Source organism: Camelus dromedarius, chromosome 3 (genome assembly GCF_036321535.1).
Source record: "Camelus dromedarius isolate mCamDro1 chromosome 3, mCamDro1.pat, whole genome shotgun sequence".
Classification (NCBI taxonomy): domain Eukaryota; kingdom Metazoa; phylum Chordata; class Mammalia; order Artiodactyla; family Camelidae; genus Camelus; species Camelus dromedarius.
Genome location: NC_087438.1, coordinates 94,963,188 through 94,989,311, shown reverse-complemented (window position 1 = coordinate 94,989,311; position 26,124 = coordinate 94,963,188). Strand labels below are relative to the sequence as shown.

General features: G+C 43.0%; 1 protein-coding gene across 2 annotated transcripts in view; it reads left to right on the top strand.

The window, feature by feature from the left end:
• The window catches only part of TRPC7 (transient receptor potential cation channel subfamily C member 7), a 118,608-nt gene that overhangs the window by 7,162 nt on the left and 85,322 nt on the right, over positions 1–26,124 (top strand). The window contains exon 2 of one of the 2 annotated variants that reach the window (XM_010981813.3): positions 1,196–1,973. In XM_010981813.3, coding sequence (XP_010980115.1) covers positions 1,196–1,973 — 778 coding nt within the window. Of the gene's footprint in view, positions 1–1,195; positions 1,974–26,124 lie in introns of those variants that run through there. The other variant, XM_010981823.3, reaches the window with a different exon arrangement.

Here is a 26,124-nt window from a genome sequence, read left to right as displayed (position 1 = left end):
AACGCTGGCAAAAGATAGAGCCAGGATTCCTACTCTGGACCTTCCTACTTCAAAGCCTGTCTCTTAGCCCCACTTGTCTAGGGATCTTCATCTGAGTAAGGACAATTATAGTATCCACCTCATAGAGTTTAAGTAAGAATTACACAGATTATATATGTGAAGTACACTAACTTCTTAGTATAGTTCCTGGCATATCAGAGGTGCTTAGTAAGTGTCGCCAACTGCTACTAATAGTATTAGTATTAATGTCTACATTATGACACAATGGGAAAGAACAACACATTAGAAATGAACATACATATAAATTACACTGTTCTTCTGTCCATATAAAAATTCAGGTTTGATCTTAAGAAACAAAGGCTGAATTTCCTCAGGAAGGCTGTTTCAGTGGCCATCAGTAAGTGGCAGTGAGTCTAGGGCAGCTCCCTGCCACAATGTGCCCTTAGTAGTTGCTCAGGCTCCATGGGGGCAAGAAAGAAAGCACAATCCCAGTGCAGAATAGCACTGAATGTAGAAACAAGAGGTGTGTGGCCACGCTTGCACGTTGCTCCAGGTCTGTCACAGTGAAGGAGGTTCAATGGGGGCAACATACCTGAAGCAAAGGCAGCAGTATCCAAGGTGGCCACCTCTATGGCAGAGTCCTTGAAGAACTGGGTACACCAACAGGCAGGAGAGGACAGAATAAAACCAACATCAACTGAGTGTGTTCTACATGCATGTTACCTCATTTAATCCTCCCATGGACTCTATGGCACACAAAAAGTTATCCCCGTCGCACTGGCAGACACACAGAGAAACATTACTAATGCGCAGAGAAGTTAAGGGACATGCTCAACTTGGCACAAATGGCAATAAAACAGGCCTTGGCCTGTTTTCAGCTACATCATGACCCCCACACTCTCGACCTCCCTCTGCTTAAATCCACATTTCAGCTCTGCAGCCAATCCTCCACCCCAGGGGTATAGATGCTAAGTAACTAAATCGACACCTTTCCGTTTGTAAAAGAATAGTGCAGGTTATCCAACCTGTCTTAATCTCAGTGCTAAAACAATGATTTCTAATAAGATTTCATAATTTCTCGTAAGATTCCAGTCATGACATTCTTTTTCATCTCAACCTTGTTGTTTGCTCTGCCCCTGGGGCACCTGCAAGCCCCTGGGAGAGTATTCAGCATCTCTGCCTTGTTGTCCCACAGGCTGGGGAACAGCACCTTCAAAAACATGCAGCGCCGGCACACAACACTGAGGGAAAAGGGCCGCAGGCAGGCCATCCGCGGTCCCGCCTACATGTTTAACGAGAAGGGAACGAGTCTGACGCCGGAGGAGGAGCGCTTCCTGGACTCGGCCGAGTATGGCAACATCCCAGTGGTCAGGAAAATGCTGGAGGAGTCCAAGACCCTCAACTTCAACTGCGTAGACTACATGGGGCAGAATGCACTGCAGCTGGCTGTGGGCAACGAGCACCTGGAGGTCACAGAGCTGCTGCTCAAGAAGGAGAACCTGGCGCGGGTGGGGGACGCGCTGTTGTTGGCCATAAGTAAGGGCTACGTGCGCATCGTGGAAGCCATCCTCAACCACCCAGCCTTCGCGCAGGGCCAGCGCCTGACACTCAGCCCGCTGGAGCAGGAGCTGCGCGACGACGACTTCTATGCCTACGACGAGGACGGCACGCGCTTCTCCCACGACATCACGCCCATCATCCTGGCAGCCCACTGCCAGGAGTACGAGATCGTGCACATCCTCCTGCTCAAGGGCGCCCGCATCGAGCGGCCCCACGACTACTTCTGCAAGTGCAACGAGTGCACTGAGAAGCAGCGGAAGGACTCCTTCAGCCACTCCCGCTCCCGCATGAACGCCTACAAGGGACTGGCAAGCGCTGCCTACTTGTCCCTGTCCAGTGAAGACCCTGTCCTCACGGCGCTGGAGCTAAGCAACGAGTTAGCCAGACTAGCCAACATTGAGACTGAATTCAAGGTAACTCTCCCACTTACCACCAGCAGGCAGATTGCCCGATGGGCTCTTCTGGGTGTGTCCAATAGCCAAATGGGTTGTCTTCCCGTCTAATGGAGGGTGCAGGACTCACGGTCTTGCCTGTTCAGGCTTACAGGGAGGAAGGGAACCTCCAACCTGTGTCAGAAGTAGGCCTGAAGGAAAAGCAGCCCATTAGATGAAATATTTGAAACCACATAAATGTGGTCAAGAGATGACAAAAACAAATCCATGTGTTTGTCACACAGGCAAGATTATTCTGTGGTTCTGGTGTAATTGCCTCCCCTCTGCCATGGGCAGCCCAGGTATGTCTGGGATACATGCGGTTGTTTCCGAGTTCCAGTTTTGGACTTCTTGACTGTCTCACCTGTAGAGTTTTCATTTGTCTTGTTCATATCTCTAATGCATCCTGGACTGTGTGGACTGTAGACACAATAGTAAGTGCTTGCTAAATTGAGAAAGGCTTGCGGTTCTATCAAAGGGCTGAGGAGGAGGTACATGAAAATGAAAATAAAACTGTCTCTGTAGTTAGGTTTGTCATCCCAGTAGATGGGCCCAGAGCAACCCCCCTGAAAATACCCGGAATTTCCAGGCCAACTCAGGGGATGAAGACCCATCTCTAAAGTCCATTATTCAATAGTGGTTCTGTGCTTTTACTATCAACTGACTCTCACCCTGATAGAGAAGACTGGAACCTAATTCTTTTGACAGTTTAATAAATTGAGACCAATATTTATTTTGTGCCAAGTAGTAGCTTCCTTACCTACAGGATACTGTTTAATCCCCTCAACAACCATTGGTATGGGTACCATTATTATCCCCATAGTATATTAGAGCACAGAGGTAGAGAGGTACCCTATAGCCAGTAAGTAGTAAAACCACTGTTCTAATCCAGGCACTCAGACCCCAGAGCCAGCTTTTGGCCATCCTGGGAAATTGTAAGTCAGAGGACTTGTTCATGCATTGGGCTTCTCAAAGTTTCATTTGTCTCTATCTGAAGGACACCTTCCACTGCAGAAGGTGTGGCTTAAAGACTAGAAACTACAGCTGGGCTCATAATTTTTCATCCTGCCATTCAATCAGAGTCTGTGATGTCAGGGAGCATGCAAAAAGGTATCACATGTGGGGCTCACAATGGAGCTGGGAAGAGATGTCACCTGCAGGAGAAAAGTTCATTGTCATGTGCAAGAGTTGCCCCTGCATGGGACACAATCAGGTGGACAAGGATGGGTACCAACTCACATCAAAGGACCACCCTGTTCCGGGAGATCTCAAAGTAGGAAACAGAATTGAGCTGGGCTTTATTAAGCAGGAGGAATTGAATTAGTGGGAAGAGAGAGGTAGGCATTCAGGGAAGGCAAGTGAAGGTAAGGTCCAGAACGGCCCACAGCAGGCAAGCCACTGATGAGAAGCTCTATGTGACTACAACAGACATTTCCTGCAGGGGCACACAGGAGGAGAGCTGAAGAGATGAGTGGGCAGGTCTCAGAAGGCCCTGCATGTCAAACTGAGCAATTTGGATGTTACCCTGTAGGAAATGGAGGCCAATGAAAATTCGTGATTAGGAGACTAAAATGAAAACTACGGTTTTGGAAATTTACTTGACTGGTAGGTAAGATGATTTAGAAGATATGAAGTGTGAAGCACTGGGACTACAGAGGGATAATTTAGTTGAACATGCTTGAGGCCACTGAAGCCTCTCTGCAGGAATGGAATCACCCACAGTCAGGCACAGAGGAGCCAGGCCTACAGAAAGCTGCAGGGCACCACAAACTATGAACAGATGAAAAATCCTATAATTAAACTAATTTTACTCCATCTGTCCCCTCGTCTTGGACCCATCTACTGAATTGGAGCCTCTTCCATAAATCCTGTAATGTTCATAGCCTCATCTAGAAAAATTGGTGGATGCAGACACAGAGATTAACCAAAGAAGCTTCCAAGGAATGTAGCTATTGCCTCTTATTTCCTTGTTTCTGTACAATAAACTCCACCTACCAGCAATGAAGTCAGTCATGTCCCAAGGAAGCTCAGAGGAATTTTGCTTGTTCCCTGGGCTTCAGACTATAACTGCATAAGCCATATAAAAGAAATGGCTAAACCAATTAACTTAGATATTTCTGTCTAAGAAAAAAATAATTCAAGCAAAAAATGTTTTTGGACCAGATTATCTGGATAATTGCACAATTCTATATTTATGTGGAATCTGCGAGCATGCCAGCCTTATCAAATAAAATGAAGCTAGACTGACATTCGGAAGTATATCTACACCATTTGTTTTCTTTATAAAACCTAAAGTCTGACATATTTTAGTATATATAATATCTAAAACTGGGAGTTTGTTGAAAACATCTACTATGATATTTTGATTTAAAAAGTAAATTATGAAAATTATGTACAATTAAGAACATGACTAACATGATGACAAATCTTTTCTACAATGCAAAGAATAAGAGCTAGCATAAATACATTTGCTGGCTATTAACATCCCCCTAGCTACCTTTGTTTGAAATAAGTGTCTTTCAGATTGTCGACAAATGGTGCATTATAAATTAACATAAAGCATTCCTTTAGAACTTTATTACTTATTCAACTATCCTTGTATGTGCATTCTTCACATTATAAATCTCAGACAAGAGAGCAGCTTATTAGCAAGAAGGAAGTCAAACTATAATAAAATAATAAAGAGCAAGTGATGTGTTCTAAAATGCACTCTTCAGGCATCTGTTCTGCTTTAAAGGGACTACACATTGATGACTGTAGCCATGTGTTATGGAGGTGGTCCGATGCTACCACCTGTGTAAAAAAGCTATCAGGTTCCCACTGCAGATGTCATATGTCATCTTCCACATTCTCTAAAACACTCATTCTGGGAGTGACTCTTCCTGACTGGAACATATTATGCATGAAAACCTGGATTCAGTTGCCCAAGCTATTGTTTTTGGACTCCTTTTAATTTATCACCAGAAGAAAGTTTAGTCATTAGCAAAAAGTACAGCCAATGTCAAGGTCTCCAGTAAATTGTTGCTGGAGTCAGATGTCTGCTAGCAAGCCATTATTTTTAGTGTGGAAATTATGCAACTGGTCAAGGATTTTCTTATGTCTCTCTAATCTTATGGGCTGTAGAAAGACATTAAAACTTGATGTGGCCAGTGAGGCTTTCCTAATGCCATGAATGGTGCCCAGTAATCAAGTAAGCATTCCATAAATACCTGAATAAAGGAAATCCTAAAAAAGGATAATCATTTCGACTGATGAAGTAAGTGATTACTTTTACCTATGATTTAAACTCTTCTAACACCAATGGGTTTAACAAAGGTATTAGATAGACCTGGTGAAATGGGAAAGCTCTACAGGTTACATGGTGGTTGAAGGGATAAAACCATCTCATGTTAAATAACTGAAGACCAATCATAGGCTGCACTGTCTGGTGTCAATGACCACTAAACTCCCAGGGAGCAGAGAGTGTCTTCTTGGTCTTGCCCACTGTATATAACATGTGGGATCTGGAGTACTGCCCACAAATGATATTTTGGTTAACTGATTTATCTACACAGTAGGAGACAAAGAAGGGGAAGATCTGTATGGGATGAACTATTCAGAGGTGTTTCATCCTGATGGAACAGCATCTCTACAGAGGCACCTGGAGTAGCATGGAAAAACAAGGAATTTGTCTCAGTTGAGTAACAGCTTCAGCCACCAAGAACACAACAAGGTCTTTACATTTCTCTTGAGTTAGTCTGCTTGGTTTTCTTCACTGATCATTCTCATGATAAAACTGCTTGGGGCCCCCTTTATTTTGCTGGTGCGCTTCCTGTGAAAGTCCTGGGCATTCTGTCTGTGTATGTTGTTTATCTGTGGAACTGCCATTTCAAAAGGATTACAGGTGTTCATCTTGCTCCAACCTAGAGTTATGCTAACAGCAATGTACAACAGGGGTGTGGAGAGGAGAAGGAAGGAAAATATCACAAGAGAATATTGTAGAATGAGGTTCAGGGCTTTGGAAAGATAGAGAAAGCAGGATGGGGATTGAAAGTATTCCTCTTGCTCTCTCACCTTTTGCTTAAATTGACACCCAATGTTCCCAAGTCAAGGAACTGTGGAAGTCCAACAAACACTTTATCTTAGTTATTTAAGATTCAGTCATTCTGAATAATAACAAAGCTACAACTGAGAAGGCTCTAGTTGACAAAACATCAGCATGAAAGCTACAGACTGTGCTTCAGTCACAAGGAATTTATTCTTATAGACTACAGAGGGGAAGAGCAGGGGGCAAAAAAGCTAAAGCTGTAAGTTCATCTTGCTTAAAGTGTTGATGATTGTTCTGTTTGTAAATGGGTCGTTAACCATGTGTATTATGAAAAATAGATAATGAATTATGTATCAGTGTTTGTGTTGCCATTTTAAGACCCATAAAAAACTTAAAATATCACAGATTAAAAATGCAAATAATGATAAATTAGACCACTTTGCCACCTGCTATCATCTCTAGTAAGATCCCATTGTGGAAGGTAAAGATGTTGAGATGACAGTTTGCAATCTGCTTGCAAACTTATCAAAATGGAAGAGGGAAGAGGAGGAGAGTAGGGTGGGAAGGGACTCTGTATTTGGTAGGGAGAACCCAGAGCACATGTGAGCCCTGGAGTCTGGAGCCAGGAAGACTGAGAAAAGGCCCACTCTGGGCCTGGGGCAGTACCAAAAGCTGAATAAGCCTGTTGCCCCCAGCCTTTAGTGGAATCTGTTTTTGCACCTGCTTCTCAAATCCTTTGAACATTTTTAGTATTTTTAAATTTTATAGGCCAAAGTCCTGGGAAAACACATTTCCTTGAAGTCTGAAAGCTTAGCTAGTAAGTAGCACAAACAAATGCCTGTTTAATATACAGGAAATGACTTGAAAACTGTTCCCTTTTCTAATGGGAAAATATTTTTAAACCATGAAGGCTACAGGTCTTAAAAGCAAGTTGTTGTTGCTTTTTAAGAGAATCAGGCAGAAAATCCTCAAAGCACTCACTTATATACCATCTGAAAGACCCCCAAAGATCTAACTGTGTCACCCAAGCCCTATACTTGAGCATCTGAGGATGCAGAATGTAAGCAGAGAAGAGACAGTTCACAAATGTCAGGTGATGAGCTACGACAGAACGCCCCCCCACTGAGCATGTGCAGGTAAAGGGCAGTCAGAGTACATGTGCCAGTCTCCAGATCTGAGAGCAAGATCCAGGCATTGGCTTATCTCAGGAGAAGGACAGAAGTGATTCTCCCCATGTTAACTTTGTCTTTTTCTATTTTTCTACCTAAGTGTCTGGAGGAGCACTTTCACCTGAGCTTTCACTGATGAGTCATCACAGGAAAATGAGCTAATTAATGTGTCCTTTAATGACAGTTTTTCATTGGGTCAGAACTAATGCCTAAAGTTAAATGATTTTTCTCTTCTCTTTATGCCAAGAGTATTTAGCCTCTAAAATACAGGGAGACATTGTAAGCTGGGTGACAGATATTCCAGTGGGATAAAGGAGGCCACTGCACTAGATGAGGACATGGACAGGGGACAGGCTTTGGGTGAGCACTCAGTGCAGCCATGCTTCATTTTCTCAAGGCTATGAAATAGGGAGCACAGAGCTTGGCTCTGGAATCAGACTGACCTGGGTTCCAGTTCACAGCCATCTCCTAGCAACCATACAATCTGGGGCATCTACTGGAAGTTAGTTTTCTTACATGAAAAATGGGGGGTGGGGTGAGGGGAACAGGTGTTAGAAGTGTAACATGTCCAAAATGAAGGCTTGTTTTCCCCACCAAACACTTGCCTTTACCGCAATCTCTGATTCACCCCATTGTTAAGAGCTTTCACTGCCTCATTCCATTTAACCTCCACAATGTCCTGCACATGTTAGGTGTTCAGTAAATAAATAAATAAGTGAATTAATGAATTATGACATCCAAGGATGTTAGTGAGGGTTAAATAAGATGAAGAATGTAAAACTCCTTGCAGAGGACCTGACCCATAAGAAGTACACAATTTACCCCAGAGATCTCACTGGGGATCCCTTTTTGGTCCCTAAAGCCCACAGGATTTTCAGCACCACAAGTTTTCCTCCCAATAAACACAACTTAAGTTTCAACACCTCCTCTATTCAGAGGGCCTTCCTGATGTCTGCTAAGCTTTCCTCCCCAACCCCAAAGATCCTTCCAGAACCAGAAAAAGTATAGGCTGTACATGTGAGCTCCATGATTAAAAACAGGTCAAGGGAGTATTTTCCAATTGGGAAAATGCAGACCACTGAAACTAGAGAAGCCTAGGGTGCTGCTAAAATACTGCTGTGAAAAGCAGCTACCCGGGTAGGAGAGACAGAGGCTGTGATGGGGGGAGAGGGAGGAAATGGGCACGCAGAGCTCCTGCCAAGTACAGAGATTATTTTTTGAAAAATATCTCTATGAAAAAGATTCATCACTACACACAAAAAAACTGGGAAAAAATCATTTCCTATACAAGTGCAACTATCGGTCTGAAATATCAGAGATATGGAGAAAATGGAGGCAGTTCTTAGAGGGGATCAGTCAATGAGTAGTAGCGCAAGTTACATCAAAAGTAAATGATGGAAATGTAGGGTTTTTCTCTGAAAAAAGTTACAATTCTATATATAAATCAATCACAATAGGGTAAAACTAATCAAGTATGCTGCACACACCATCAACAGGGAAGCATGTGGTTTACTAGGAGTAAATTCACATGCAGATTAAATGTGGAAAATATATGTCAAGAGTGTGGATGGGAATATGGTCTATAGACGCCCAGAATATCAGAAGTGGAGGGACCCTAGTTACAAGCTATCTGAAAATTCAGCATTCATACCACAAATGCTTAATTAAGCCTCTAGTATGGGCCAGGTTCTGGGTTGGCTGCTGGGATGAAATGATGAAAATGATAAAGTTCCTGCCCTCAGGACCTTATAGTCTAGTGGAGGAGATGGGCATTCTTCACGTAATCACAAAAACAGCTTTACAAATCATGTTGTATGCTAAGCAGTAAATGAGCAATTTAAAAGAGTTGACTTAGTGGGATAGATGACTGTGTGTGTATGTGCATGTGTTTAAAGATTTCTCAGAGTTGACAATATTTAAATGAAAATGGATGGTATGGGAGAGATAAACAGACAGCAGGGAATGGGAAAGATGGTTTCAGGCACAGAAACTGCTCAAGAATTAGCCCACTGCAGAGAGGGAACAGAGAGGCCCATGTAGAGAACTGTGAGTAGCTCCCTATTATAGGGAGTAAATAGGAGAGGCGGCAGGCAATACAGATGCTGAAAAAGAACAACTCAGCCTCTTGGAAGCCATGGTAAGAAATCAAACTTCACTGTAGGGTGAATGGGAAGCTATCGGAAGGTTTCAGCAGGTGAGTGAGTGACTCGTATCCGCAGCTTGGAAAGATCCAGTCTGACTGCTGTACAAAATGGACTGGAGGGGACAAGACTGGAAGGAGCTGTACAAGCGCTGTTGGAAGGGGCCTCCCAGGAAAGAGGAGAGTGGCAGCAGGACCAGCACATCTCAACCAGCAAGTGACTCGCTGCAGCTGGAGTGAGAGCACAATCAGAGAAGGTGACGGCTCCTGGCTGTTTCCAGGACAGCTTTCTTGTCTGTGAGCTCCCAGGAACTTCTTCCTTCCCTGGACCACTCAGTGCTCCAGCAGTGGAGAGACACAGGGAGGGAAGGAAAACAGAGCCAGCTCTCTTGCTGCTTCTCCAAGGTAGAAGCCCAGTGGAGTAGCAGAAGGACAGGAGACTAAGGAGGATTCTGATATTCCACCCTGAACTTTGGAGGAAAAAAGGGTGTGCCCTAGGCTTGGCCAAACTATTTACTGCATAGCACTGTCAACACAGAAGTACTGGAAAGTGGGTTCAGAAGTGATAACTCCAGAATAGAAAGGTTTCCACTGGATTTTAATCTTTCCACTGTATTTTCCAGATTCTGAGGACATCTTTCTCCCTCTGTCTCCTGCATGAACCAAGTGAAGTTTCCATTAAAGTAGAGTAAAACGCCTAAAATCTCATCTCTGATTTTGCTAACTGGGGCTGGTTTTAACATAAATAAAGGCATAAAAGAGACCTCTCCCTCTACTTCCTCCAAGACTCTGGATGTTGAGAATGCCAGGCCGGGAAGACCATGGAGGCAGGTGAGGCTTTTCTGGGCACCCAGAACCTCTAGATGGACAAATTAGTTTCCTACAGCTGCTGTAACAAAGTACCACAAATGTGGTGACAAAACAACAGAAATTTATTCTCTCAGTGCTGGAGGCCAGAAGTCCAAAATCAAAGGAATCAGCAAAGCCATGCTTGCTCTGAAGGCTTCAGGGTACAATCGATGCTTCCTTGGTAAGCCTTTGCCCATAGACACATCACTCCAACCTCTGCCTCTGTTGTCACACAGTGATCTACGTGTGTGTTTCTGTGTCTCTTGTCCTCTTCTTATAAGACCATTCTTTTAAGGAACCGTCATTTTGGATTGAGGGCCCACTCTATTCCAGTAGGACTTCATTTTACCTAATCACATCTGCAAACGCAATTTCAAAAAAGGTACCATTCTGAAGTTCCAGGAAGGGTGTGAATTTGGCAAGGACACTATTCAACCCAATACAATCAGGTAGCACTGGGCTAGATGAACTGGGGAAGGCTGAGACCAGGAATCTAGGCAGATCCACAGAGCAGGGCAAGATAAAAAGGCAAAGGTCAGTTATCCTGGGAAGCCAAAGACAGTCCTAAAACTAGGAAGTCATTCTGGAAGAAAAGGGAGAGACTGTTAGTGCTTTCTACTGACCAAGACACAAGCCTAGATAGAGCTATTGGAATTCTGTAAAAGTGTGAGTGTGTTGTCTGTGTGAGAGAGAGAGAGAGAGAAAGAGATGTTTGGGGGAAGCCAGGTGGGTAAAAAGTGGGAGGTAGCTGACAAAGGGAATGGAGGAAATTTAGTACTGGGGCACTATCCCTCTCAAATATGAGGAAAACATTTTCAAGGGCTGGGTTTGAGTATAATGAAAATGAAACACATTGATTATAAAACTTTTAGAAAATACAGAAAAGTAGAAGGAACAAAAAGGTCAGCATTAATCCCACCATAAGAGGACTTTATATTTTTGTATGTTTCCTCCGAGTGCTCCCCTACCACCCGGTGCACAACCTGAATTAATACTGTGACTTAGCTGATGGAACATTATCATCATATTTTTGTTTCCCTTCATACTTTATCCTCATTCCTATTCTCCTCTAACCCCCAAAAAAGCACCCACTTCAGTGTATTTAATGTAATTACACTGAATATCATGGCATTCTCTCATGTGATGCCAACACTTCATAAGTAACAATTCATAGAAAATGTTAGTGTCATGTGTTGAGAGGAAAACTCCCCCACTACCACCTTAGGCTGTGACGATTAGGCCCTGTGAATTAACTAACAAAAGACAGGTTAATAAGAGAAAAGACAGAGATTACCCATATGCATACAGAAGTGCAGAAAAGAAGTGCCTCCCTGAACCGTTAAAGACGGGCTTATATACCAACATAGCAAGGAAAGGGAGGGGAGAAAGGAGCTTCTAAGGAAAAAGAGGACATTCAGGAAACACATGGGCTTTTAGGGAGACAAATGCAAGGCGTAAGAGCTTGTGATGTTTGTTCTCGCCCAGGTGCTAGTGGTCAGTCTCTTTTCTAGCTGTAAACCACTCTCCCAACCTCCGCCATAGAGGGGATTTATGACAAGTGTACTTTTGGCACTTAAGTTAGCGAAAGAAGTTCAGCTGCTCTTTGTTCAGATGTTTTTAACCTAAAATAATCTTCATGCCTTTCTGATGATTTTGAGAGTCCCTACGCATAATCATTACAACTCAATCTCTGAGCCCCACCACAGAACAACTCCTGTCGAACAGTATAGCCATGAGGGTGGGCCCCAGGGACTAAGGAAGGACCCTCTGAAGAAGGGTGTCCTAGCCCTGTCCAGGGAGAGAGATAGGCCTGTATAGGGGAGGAATTTTCCTCTACCTTCCTGAGTTCATAGCTGCAACCCCTGTAATAAAGAGACAGATTATCAAGAGAAAATTGAACAGAAGTATAGAATCATGTACACAAGAGAAATACTCAGGGAAAAATAAGGAAGTCTCTGAGGTGGCTTAGAATTCAGATTAAATACCATTTTAATAGGGAAAGCAGGGTTTGAGGGGCATAGGCCTTTTAGGGGAGAGTATATGATTTTTAGGAAATATGAATGGGCACTTAAAAGAACAAATGGGGTTCATGTGTAATTGAAAAATTGTGCTCTACACTGGAATTTGACACAACATTGTAAAATGACTATAACTCAATAAAAAATGTTAAAAAAAAAAAAAAGAAGAAGAACAAATGGAAAGTATGATAGTTTGGGACAAAGCCTGTCTGGGTATGGTATCTCCTCTCCTGTGATAAGAGCCCATCTTCTCTGGTGGAAGAGGCTCCGAGAGAGAGGATTTATGGCAATCAAGATCCTTTTGGAGGATCTGTCTCTGGGCAGATAAGTAGATTCAAAGAAAGCCTCTTTCTGTATGTGCTGTTTCTCAAGTGTCTACAACTCAACATGATCAATATACCAAAGTAGCATATTTTGGGGTAGCATGTCCTGAACTCCTACAGTCATATTCTGGGCTAGCATATTATCCTGTCCTTCAAGGGGTTGATACTAGATGATGTGTGGACTTAGATTTGTTTTCCACAGCATCACTTTCAGGCTTTCTCTCCAAAACAGAAGTCACTGTTCCCAGGGGCTGGTGACAATGCATCTAGAAGGAAGAAGGGCATTCTCATATTTTGAGAGGCTCCTTCTCTTACATGCCCACCAGCTGGAGCCCTGAGCAGAACTAGAAGACAGATCCCTGGCATCCTTGATATTCTAATCCCCTTGCAGGACTGGCTTGGTGAACAGAGGGAGGCCTGTGAGTTCACACCTACCCATTAACCCTGGGCCAGCCCAGACAGTGGGCAGACCGGGCAGGACCAAGGCAGCCTCAGGGCCGGCTGCCCCAGTGGACTTTTCACCATTTTTTTTGTTGGGGTTATATATGAAAGACACTTAGAAGACCCCTGGAAATTGTACATAAGGGTTAAAGAACTAAAGTAGAAGAGTAGGGGGTGGGGGAGCCAAGAAAATGTGAATAAATTACCCAAAGGGCTATTAGGAAAGAAAGGTGAGGGCTGTTTTCTGTACTTCCAAGGATCAGCAAGAGGTAGCTGGAATTAAAAATCAATGATAAGACGGGCTAAAATCAGAATTTGTTTTCAAAATGACTTCAGCAACATGACCCAGATCAGCTTAATTTACTTCCATTGAATTAAACCACAGTGAGGACCAGAACTAAAGCATGATAGTAGTCTGTGGTCCTGCCTTGCTGCTGGATCTGGAACTGGCTGAAGGGTTCCCTGTGAGATTGAGGAGCTCAGCCTGAGCAGTCAAGGGTTTGGTTTCTCCTTGAGATTCCCTTTACAGTGAGTGCATACAGGAGTAAGGAACAAATGAGGAAATTACCCATCTTCTCAAATTTTTATCAAAGGAATGTATGATGAAAAAAATAATTCAGATAGAACCAAACAACATACAGTAAGAAATAAGCTCCCCCTTTCTTAATACTTTCCCTTGCCCTAATCTCAGTTCTCAGACTCAGCCTCATTAATCATTTATTTTATACCTGGGCATAAATCTTTTATTCGTACATAGGCATATATTCACATGCCCATGTAAATACACATATGTATTTATTTATTTATTGTCTTAAATGTATTAAAACATACTCCACATTCAGTTCCCAACTTCTTTTTTTTTTTTCACTCAATAATAAAATCTGCAGAGATGTCTTTCCATGTCAGCACCCAGGAGTCCTCTCCTCTCTCCCCAACAGGAACAGAGTGTTCCATAAATGCACTGCAATTTATGTAACATTTCCTTATTGATGGATCTTCAGGTTAGTTGCAGCTTTTGTTTTAATGAACAGCTCTGCACTGAATATCCTTGTACATATAGCTTTGTGCACTTCTGTGAGCATATCTGTAGGCTGACTGCTCAAAATGGTCAAAGAGCACAGATATTTAAAATTGTGTTACAACTTGACAACTGCCCTCCCAAAAAGCAGTCCAAAATTATAAGTATCACTAGCAGGGTATGAAAGCTTCTTTTACACACTTCCTTGCCCACAGTGAGTGCTACCAAACTTATTAATTGCTGGTGGTTTCGTAGGTAAGAAATGGTCACTTTGTGCTACTTTAATTTGAATTTTTTATAAGATTACACAACTTTTTGTTTATGGCTCATTTGTATTCCTTTTTCTGTGAATCATTTGTTCCTATCTTTTGTCCACTTCTACTTGGTTCATTCCTCTTTTAATTTTTGGTTTGTAAGAATTATTTTTATGAAAAAGAAATCAGACCTTTATCTACACAGTATGTGGCAAATATTTTTCAGCTTGTTGTCTTTCTTTATCTCTTACAATATTCTTTTCTGAACAGAAATGTTGTGTAAATTTTATACTGTTTTATCTGTCGGTCTTTTAGTGGTGGTCTCTAGGTTTCATGTCATACTTGGAAAGGTATTCCTATTCAAAGATTATTTTTAAAATGCATTTGTCTTTTCCTCTAGTATCGCTACAGTTTCATTTTTGTGTATTCAACTCTTTAATCCATCTGGAATTTATTTTGGTATGAAGAAGAAACTCTCTTAACCTTCTTAACAGTAACACTCCTCTGCCCCTTCCAACAAGTTACCAAGATTTGATTCCATTTGTATAGTCGAAAACTTCTAGCTGGAAAATATCAACCAAGGGAACTTACTGTAATTCAGGAGAATGAAGGTGGCTGTCAGTGGCCGTGACTACCCCAGCTACCCATCAAATCCCAGATACATACATTTAAACCATAAGTTTTCAAAAGAAATAGCCCAAAGCCATGCTCAGTTAATTTTTTTTTATTTTAAAGGCTTTTTTACAGGCTTTGGATTATTTTAGTGTTTGGTTTTTAGGCTGAATAATGCTAAAAAGTTATGGTTCTTTTCTTCCTCCATTAGGCTGCAGGAGAGGAAAAAAAATCTTTTTCCCTCTACCCTCCTAGGTTCCCTGGCTAGATAAAGCCCTGTAAACTAGACTGAGCAAAAGACAGGTAAACAAGAAAAAAACAAATAGGAGTTTATTAAAATGCGCATTGCGCAAAAAGAGGAAAGAACTCAGAGATGAGTAATTCAAAGGGGTGGTTAGGACTTGGGCTTATAAATCATCTTAACAAAAGAATAAATTTTTAGAGTCATGACAAGACAAAAGAAAAGAACTGTGAGCTTCTAGCGGCATCAACTGTGGGAAGGTAAATATAGGAGGAAACTATGGTAGATGAGAAGCAGTTTTAACAAGGTTGTTCTGTAGATTCCTCTAGTGCTGTCTCTAGGCTGATAAGGATCTAGAGTTGTCTCTGGTGACTAACTGGTTTTCCTTGGTAGAGAGGGAAGGGGCGACACCCTTTACAAATTTATGTTCTGCTTTTAGCCAAATAGCAGGAGGACAGAGAGTTTTTTTGTATCTGCTTCTTTTCAATTGCCTTTTTATCTCAAAAGAATCCTTATGCCAAAGTGGCATATTTTAGGGCAGCAGATTCTAAGCTGGCAAATACTACTGCAGCTCCTGGATTCCAGGTGGAGTTGCACTTAATACCAATCAAGAAAACTAAGAGAAATGCATTTGATTGCAAAAGGAAAAAAATTTCTATCATTGAGAACTCTCACTTGGCATTGGTGAACTAAGTGTCCCTCTCTTTCTTTCTCATTTATAAACTGTGTGATCAGTACCTACCAGAAGTGTTATATACTCAAACACAGTGTAGGGATAAGACGTTCTGCAATAAACACTGAATATCCTGGCATGGGCTTCCTTTCAAAACATGTACTGCCCTAGCAATAGGAGGCTACGTACTTTTCCATCATCTCTCAATAAGATAGATCAGGTTGTACAGTACCATCTGCACTGGAGGAGCTGAAGTACAGATTCTGGTCACCATAGAGGCAGAATGGTGTAAGATCCAAGAAAACTAAGAAAACTAAAGCTGTAAACCTAGTCCTAAAATTACAGTGATGTAGGAATAACTGAGGCTCAAATTTTCTAAATACTATCAATTCTCAAACAGAAGAGGGCTCCCCAGATGCTTGGTAGCATAATTATCTTTCATATCATTATGATCTCTCCATCTCCCATACCTACAGTGTGAAATTAATAATAATGACCTGTGTTTCTGGGCTCCAGAGCAGGTTTGCTAATTACTGATAGATAAGTGCTTTGAAAATTAAGAGGGGCCATACTGAGATGCTAAGTTCCTCTCTCTGTCACACACACACGCACGCACACATGCACATGCACACATCCTGGAAATACAACACACTTTCTGTTTATCAACAATATAATTGCTTGGACATGGGGGCTCAGAACTCATGTTTGCATTTTCGGGAAGAGTACCATGCTTTTTGCATGATGAAGACCAGGGCTTTTTCTGTTGAGGGTTAATAGCTCTCTCCTGCTTCTCCTACATATTCTTTGAAAACAGAGCCCAAGAAACTTTCTGATGAAAATTTATCTTCCCTGGTGATTACTAATTTTGCTTAAAGTTTATACTCCAAAGAATTTGACCAGTATCCTCCCATAGCACATCAGACACTTGATGTTTAATGTGCTTAAACTTGATGTTTTATCATAAACATGAAGATGAACCCCAGGAAATGTGGCAAAAATGTTTTAATTTGACTGAAAAAACTAGGAGCAAGAGTTTATTTCCCCAAATGGTTTTCCCTCAAAGATTTTAAGTGTAGAAACCAGATTTTACACAAAGAGTTGGATTTTTTCTTTACCCAAGGCACATATGTGAGGAGGGTGGTCATGGTGGTAAGATTTTGTAGATTACTTGAGGGAACCAAGTAGCTTGGTCACGTTCTGCAGAAGACATGGCATATGTCACAGAGGTATTATGGCATCATAAAGGAAGATCCTCTTGGGCCTAGATGAGGGGCACCGAGTGAGGAGACCCAGGGTCTAGCATGAACTGATATGTGAATTTGGCTCAGTCATTCTACTGCTCTGCAGTCATCCTCCTCATTCAAAAAGCCAGGTACTTTGACTAGTAATCCCTTGTTGAGTCCCTACTTCTCTAGCCCTTTCTGCTTCTCGTTTCTGCAGAGCATTTTCATAAACAACATCTAAGTTTAGATTTAAGAAGAGATTATTATTTCCATTGTACAGACGAGGAAATGGACTGAGAGTGGTTAAATGATCTTCAGCAAAGGGTGGTCTTCTTTCTGCGTACCAGATACTGCACTAGGTACTAGGTCTACAAGCATGGATGAGACCTGAACTCTGCCCTCAAAGCAACAGAAAAGAGTGGAGAGCTGAGGGATAATTACAATGTAGGAGAGTAGGAGCAAAATGCTATGATAACACAAAGAGAGCAACGAACCGCCTGGTGATGTGGGGGAAGGATTCTTGGAAGAGATGATATTTTGAAGTGGTTCTTGAAGGTTAAGTTTGGCAAATAGAGAAGAGAACTAAAGGCATAAAGGCAGACGAATAAGCACGTGCAGAGGCATGAAAAGCCCAGTGTGCTTGGTGGACAGGTGTAGCTGGAGGGGAGGTGAACTTATGGGAAGAGGGCTAATCTTCGTGAGGTATATTAAAATATGATAATAAAGATGCATGGATTTTTTTTCCTGTAGATTTTTAACCAAGGGGATAACCAATGGTTTGGCTTCCAGGTAGAGGGAACTGTTGCTGTTAAACAGATCACTCACGAGGGTAATTCAAAAATCTTGATACTAAATTATAAGGACTTGAATTAAGATCAAGACTGTGAGTGTGGGCAGTAGGGGTCAGACAGTAGAGATCTTTGGATCAGAATCCATAGTTCTTGGTAACTAATTAGTAAAGACAACGACAAACCCAGGATTTCTAGCTCAGGAAGCTGAGTAGATGGAGACTCTATTTACTGAAGCAGAAAGCAGATCAGGTTTGATTGTCAGACGGAAGACCCATATGCTCAGTTTGGGGCATGCAGAGTTTAAAGTGTCTGCAGGACTTACCAATGTAGGTGACCATATGGCAATTGAATCTTTAAATCAGCTCCTTAGAGTACAGGTTGGCACAGGAGGTAAAAACCCAGGAATCATCAGCTCACAGGTAACAGTGGAAGCTGTAGAGATAAATGAAAGCATATCAAAGTCTCAGTTTCCTTTTTTTACATTCACAAAAAAGCTCTAAGTCCTACTTCCAAGTGTTATTCAGTCATTCACTGGATAAATAGGCAAAAAAATTGGCATCCGATTTTCCTGATTAGATTTGAACTTACTTAAATGCAATCACTTACTCATCTTTTCCATGTCTTCCTGGACTTCTAGAAAATCAGCGCAGTTCTCTATGCACAAGACAATGAGCCCTTAACAGGCAGCTCTGGCTCCAAGACCATCTCTTAGAGACAAGTATACCCCTCCCACTACTCCTAGATCAGGTCCCTGGTAGCCACACACCAGCAGTTGCTCCTCAGCTTCCAATAAATAAAATTCGAATCAGAGTATATAAATGGTCATTTTATGCAACATTTATTAAGTCCTGTAATGTGGCATGCCATGGGCTGAGATATACAAACGAATGAAGTTGATTAGCTAAGCCTGAAAATGTCAAAAATACAGAGAGAATTTGGACAGGGCTCCTAGACCCTAAGAATAAAAAGCACTGGGTGCCCAAGCATGAAACAGGGCTATTTCCCCAGGGATACCAGGAGAGCCATCCTGGAGTTACCTTCAAGCTGGTCTTGAAAAAGGACAGAGGTTTTTAGAAGAAGTAAAGAGGACTTCAGTCCAGGCATGAAAACACAAGGTAAAAAGAATGGTGTGTGCTCCTTGGATCAGAAAAATCATAAGTACTGATTTGCCTAATTTGGTTTTGGGGTTTTGTTTCGTAATTAGTAGGACTCAACACTTTTTTAATTGCTGCTTTGCCATCCAGTCATTAGTCCCTCTTAATAGCATTTTCAGCAATCACAAGCAAATTTTTAAAAATGCCTTCGATACATACACTGTGCTATAATTACTCTTTGAAACAAGTCTCATGAACATTTACTATTCTGAATTCATAATCAGGTGAGTTATGACATAATCCTCTGGAAGGGTATGTTATCTGATGATGCCAATTCTAAATGAGTGTTTCTCTGAAATGTTTTCACAATATACAGTAAGTACAAACAAGATGCACAGGTCACATTTGTTCTGAATCTCATTTTGGATCTTCTTTTAATTTGATCTTAGGAAAACAAAGTTATTAGATATCAAATAGGAAAGACTGCATCCCTGGCCAAGACAGCAACAAGGGTGGATATTGCTCTCCAACACTAAGATTTAAAGTTTCAGCAAACTTTATCCAAAGGAAAAACAGGCAGGTTTGAACACCATAACTCAAATTTTTTTCTGTTTATATTGGCAAATGTGCAATTCATGTAGAAAATTAAATTGTTGTAAGAAAAAGAAAATTCATCTATAATCCCATCAGATACTAACATGTTAAGGAATTTCCTCACAGTGTTTGATGCCCAAAGCATGCCACATATGAGCTCCTGCTATCCCTCTGCACCTTAAATCCTGCTCGTACGAAAACTTAGATGTATCCCCAATCCATTGCCATTCCTGCACCCTTACCACCGCTGCATCTGACCAGGTGATCACAACCGCTTCTACCATAATCCTACCTCCAGGCCACAACACTCCCCAACGCTGAGGCAGGTCTTGCACACAGGGCTAGAGGATCCCACTGAAGTACAAATCAGACCATGCCATTCTCTCACTTACAAAGCTCTGGTGGCTCCCCACTGCCTATGGAATGAAGTTCAAGGTCCTTATCATGGAAGACAAAACCCTCCATGTCCTGGCTCCTGTCTATGTCCCCAGACTCACCTTCTACTGCCCTCTGCCTCTGCTTGCAGTTCCCTGTATATTCATGTAGCATGTTTTTGTGCCTCTATGCCTTTGCTCATGCTGTGTCCTTGACTTGGGATGCCCTTCCTCTGCCTCTTGAACTTTGGGAACTATGATTGACCCTTTAAGACCCAACCACAACTTAGTTCCTCTGGGCAACTTCCCTAAATACACAGGCAGGGCTAAGAGCCCATCTTTGATGCTGATGTCCCAAAGCACTGAGCCTACATCTGTCCCTTATCAACTAGTTACTGCCACAATAATGTTGTATTACAAACCAACCCAAAACACAGTAGTCTACACTTCAACATTTATTGTCATGTTCACAAGTCTGCGGGTCAAGGGAGGAGGCTCTACTTATCTCATTCTGGGATCCAGGTTGGATGAACAGTGGAAACCAAGGGCACTCTTGGCGGAGGCTCAGAACCCCCAGAGAGATAAGGGGAAATGCATGATGCCTCTTAAGACCTAGGCTTATATAAAGGTCACACACTGTAGTATCATGGGCTAAATAAGTCCCATACCAAACCCAACATCAATGGGAAAGGAAGCATGCTTGTCTCATGGAGATGGGGAAGGAGGAAGGAAACATTTGCTAAACGTGGAGCTAATTTAACACAGTGCTCACCTCATAAATAGTGAATATGTTTCCAGTTGCTCACGCCAAAAACCTCAGCATCACTCATCCTTATCCCTTCTTTCTTTTATTTTTTTCTTTCTTGATATCCAATCCATCAATAAATCTGCTTGGCTCTATCTTTCAAAGACATTCAGAATTCTACATTCTCTCCCTCTGGCTCCTGTCTACTTCCCTAGACTCATCCTCTGCCACCCTCTGTCTCTACTTGCAAGCTTGATCGTTTACCTTTCTGGTCCAGGCCACCTTCATCGCTCCCCTAATTAACTGCAAAGGCCTCTTAATTGGTCCTCCGGCCTCTGCTCTTGCACCTTACACTGTATCCCATCCTAGCAGCCAGAATGATTCACTTCAAGCATATACCAGATCATCCTAACTCCACTTCTTAAAACCCTCCAACAACTCCCTGCCTCACCAGAGTAAAAGCCAGAGTGCTACATGTGCCTATCAGGGCTTTGGCCTTCTGTCTCCTGCTGCTGCTCTGTTCTCCTTACACACTCCGTCCCAGCAACTGGCCTCCTTGCTATTCTTCAAAAAGACCAGACACTCGCCCTCTTCTGGCTTTGCACTCTTCTCCCTCTTCATAAGTCTACATAGGTAACTCCCTCCTTCACCATCTTTGACTCTCTATCCAACATCACCTCCTCAGGGAGTTCCTGCCTAAGCATCTATATGTACAAAACAGAAATCTGCAGCCCCCAGGCCCTCAGTAAAAGATAAGCTCCAAGAAGGCAGGTGCTCCATTTTGCTTTTGGCCATATTCCAAGACTGAGAACAGTGCCTGGAACAGAGTGGGAACTCAACGACTATTTGTTGAATGAGTGACTCATTCATATACAGCACTGCCATATAACATGAGAACAACTCATTATGTGAAGTCTCCCCTGTGGGTGGGCAGTGACCGTATCTCACTCTTCCTTACATCTCCTGTATTGTCACTGCTTCTAGAACACAGAAGACTCAGTAAGCACAGGCTGAACAGGGTGGAACACTTTGTAAGGATGGATTACTGGAAAGCACTCAAGCTCTCACTCTAACAGATTCAGACTGTTTCTACTACTTACCAATTGAGTTTATTTGGAAGGAAATGTTTTCCCAGGAAATACTATGAGACTGAGCATAAAGAAACTCAGGTTTAATTAATTAAAAGGCACAAAAAAGGAGCTCCTTATCCCACTTGGCTGTAGGACCTTCACTGTTCTTCCCTCTGGCCTGTCAGCTTCCTGAGGGCAGAAACCATGCCTGCCTTGCTTCTCACTGTATCTCCAGGGCCTGAGCACAGTGCTCTGCACAAGATGGAAGCTCTATTCATTTTTATTGATTAAATAAATAAATAAAGGAATACATGAGTTCTTCTATGAGCCAATCCACAGACCAAAGTGGTTTACGTGTGCTTGTGGATGAAAGCTTTGGAAGGATCCAGGAACAGAAAGTTAATTCAGCATCATTCTGCAGCTATACTGTATGCCTCCGCTCCTACATGGCAAACAGACCCAAAAGTCATGCCCGGTGCACCGTGAACAGCAGCCACAGTGCTGCCCCCTTCGGAATTCAGCTGGCAAAAGCAATGTCGCCTCACCCTGCCACATTCAGTTTCTCTGTGTATCTGAGGAGTGAGTGAGCTGCAAAGTGCTCCAGCCACTGTAAGGGGGCAAACCTGCCAGTCCTCTGTCTCACCCATTCCCATAACTTCTCAACGTAAAGACAGTGATCCTACAGAGGGTAGGGGGATCTGTTATAGAATGGAGGTGGATGGTCCTCTGGTAGGAGCTGTAAGACCAAAAAGGATGTGGGGGAGTGAACATACTGGCACCTGAAGGAGAGGCTTAGGGCCTGGGGAGCAACAGGGATGGCACATCCTGTTAGGGATAACTTCCGCCTTGACATTCTGATGCCAACGCACCTGCTGGTAACTTAAGAGTGCAGGGCAAACTTGGCTTCCTGAGCTCAGCCAGGCTTACCTCCTGGCCTGCCCCTCAGTGCAGATGCATGGGTACTGCCTCACTCCATTTCATCACCTTGTCTCTTACCAACAGGCCCCTTTAGGGTGATACTCAGGGTTTCAGAGAACATGACAAGGCAGTTGGTATTTTTATCAGATGAGTACTCCCCAGTGTTAGTATTATGGAAATTGGAGTCAGCATACCCAAGTTCAAATGTCAGCTGCCACTGAGGTCTCTGGGCCTCAGTTACCCTGCCTATAAAGAGGAATGATGACACTATCTACTTCCCAGGTTTGTCATAAGAATTCAATGAGGTAAATATGTAAAGCCTTCAGCCCAGGGCCTGACCTATAGTAAGCATTCAGTAAATGATAACTAACAGTAGTAATAACTGTAACAGGCATACACTTTAATATTGTCTCCCATTCTAGTTAGCACAGAGACCAACCAGTCACACTGAGGCCAACCCCAGGAAGGCAGGGGAGAGGTGGGGCTGCTTCTATGTAAGTGAACCATGGGGCTTCCTATGGGTCCCTCTTTCTCCTTCAACTCACACATCTGACTGATTTCCTGAGCCACAGCTTGGAGCAATCACTCTACCATGGAGCAGTGACCTATGGTTGATAGAAAGATGAAAGAAGGCAGGGGAGGTGGGGAGGCGGTGAGGAAAAGGAGATAAAGACAGGGCCTTGGAGATTCCAGGGAGGCCTGGAGCTGTGAGGGGTGGGATCGGGGCAAGGCTCACAAAGGCAGACCATCTTGCCTTTCCATCTTGGTTCCCGAAGAAAAAGCAGAAAGCTGAGGAGAGGCTCTTCTGGGAGCTCAGCAAGAGAGAACTAAGCAGCATCTTTAATCTGGATAAGGATGTGCAGAGAGTGTACATGAATTCCTCTCTCCATACACGAGCGCGTTCGTGTTTAATTGTGAGAAGTTATGTAAAACACTGGATAATGTGCATAATTTATGCACATAACCATCTGTGCTTAAAGGAGCTCATACCCATCACAGTCTACCCTTTGGTGAATGTTCTCCACCCTCTGGGCCAGTGCACTTGCCAGGCCCTCTTCCTGGATTGGGTCCCCATGACCTCTCCTCCCCACACCTGCCTCGCCCCTGCTAGCTTCTATTCATGCTCAGGGCTCATTTTATACTCTGCCCCCTCTTGGAAGTTCCCCATACCTGTAGTTGGATGGCATGTCACAAGACACTTACGTCACCTTGTGGTCGTTACCTAGACACTTGTCATTCTCTCTAGCAAGACCCTGAATTCCTCAAAGGCAAGGACTGCATTTCATTTAGGTTGTATCTCCAGTACCTGGTACACAGTGAGTGCTCAAATATACTTGCTGAATTTGAGTAAATTACTTGAATTGCTCATTTGTTTCCTTGAAAGACAGCCTCTATCCTCCTTAGGCAAGCCACTAAATCTGTCAGAGAGGACTTGCTACAAAGTCAACAAGCAGAGCAAACCATTACTTCTGGGACATCATAATGTCATGGTGACGGGTTAAGGAGCCCCTTACAATGTCAGTAGCTACCAATTAAGTAAACCAAAAACCAGCTTGAAAACCAAAGTATCAGAGGCATTGTCAACACTGCCTGGCTAAGAAGGGCAGTGCAGTCACCTGTAGGTCCAGGCTCAGCACACAGGGCCTGCACCTCCGCTGTGGGCTATCAAGCACTCTGCTCCAACCCCATGCTCCAAGGCGCTGCCTGCACCTTCCCCAAAGGGCGGACACAAGGTGAAGCTGCCAATTAAATCCAACAATGGATGTGTCAGCTTTGTTAGAAAAGGTACTTGAAGGTCAACACCACAAAAGAGACAAATTTTCCATACACTCTGCTAACCTACAAGCCACATGTATCATAATACTGGCTCATCCTTGCCACAAATACTGTTAAGCAACCTATATGGGTTAGCTTATTTACTCCTTGCAACAATCCTATACAGTTAATAACAGTATCATCCCCATTATACAGGTTAAGCTAGAACACACAGAGAAATTAAATTATACACTCAAAATCACACAGACAGCATGCAGCAGAGCTGGGATTATGAATCCACACACTGAGTATAGAGCCCAAGCACTACCCACTCAGCCATCCTTCTCATGCAAAGACTGATCAGGCCTGTCCTGAGAAAATCTAAGATCACCAATGGCTCACATACAATCATCTTCCCCAAATCCTGAGAACCTGTTGGGAAATGCAGGGAGTAAGTTCAGGATGAATAAAGGCAGGTCTCCCACAGATAGCAAATAAAACTGTCAAGGAGGCAGGGGGTGACCAGTGGCAGAGTTTGAGAGCCGGGTCTTTGAGAGGGTCACTGGAGCAGGTGGCCAGCACTACCATCCACACTCCTGGGTCACAACCATGGATTCTGAGGACCCAGGGGATGTCTAAACCCCACTGGGAAAGCCAAGGCGAGAAATGCTGGCTATCTGACTCATACGTCATTATACGTCATACTGGACTTGAACCACCTTCTTTGGATCTGTGTCTCTAAGTGGAAGTAAATGCTGAAGGATATTTGCCTTTTATGATCCTACGGAGCACGGGCTTATTGATATGGCGACGGTTAATGAAATAATTAAGTGTGTGCATGAAAGCTAAGACATGGATTGAAATTTTTCAATTTGCATCTGCAGTAATGAGCGACAGGCTCAGGTTCTTACCCTGCATTTCACATCCATTAATTATTTCAGTGATTTCAATTACAATTAATAAGGATTCAGCCATGTGTGTTAAATCTTAACATTCAGTTTTCCCATCCATCACCTGAGTGAGGGGATGTGCAGAAAGGAGTACTGGAGGGCAGGATGAGGCACTTAAGTCCTTTCTCAGCTAAAAGGCACTGATCCAGACCCATGTGCACAGTCCCATGTTACGTGCTTCCCGTCTTACCTCACTGAATCCTAGTGATACAATTTCAGTAAGTGTTTTAGTCCCTCTTTATGTCATGGCTGCCTCCTGGGTCACCCCTCAGAACCTGCACTCAATTCCCCACCAGGTTCCTCGTATACCCTGCTCTGTCCTCACATCCACCTTCTTCATCTCTAGATACCCTCCCACTACACTCTCTCAAAGTCATAGTCTTTCTTCGGCAAAATCCCCTGTCTCACTGCCCCCTTCTCTTAGAGCTGCATCATCTTGTTGCTCTTTCTGAAGACTGGCTCCCCTAAGGACACACTTCCCCAGCATTCCTCCCATTGGGGTTCGTTTTGCTCCCACAGTCCTCATGCCATTGGGCATGGAGAAGGGGAAGGAGGGTGTACCCCTCTTTCTGTGCCTTACCTCTTTCAGACCTTTCTCCTCTCCTCCCTAAAAACACTGAGCTCTGAACCACATTCATCAGATTATGCTACCCATTACTCCACATCAATGCAGTCTGCAACAATGGGTCATGCTCTGTCATTTCTCCATGGTTTTAATTTCTGCTATTTAAACTCTTGACACTTTGATATATACACAGATCATCCTTTTAACACCTTAGCTCAGTTTTATGAACTCATCTCCTTCTGTGGTCTTACTTTAGTCACCATGAGCCACCCTGAGCCTACACCTGTCA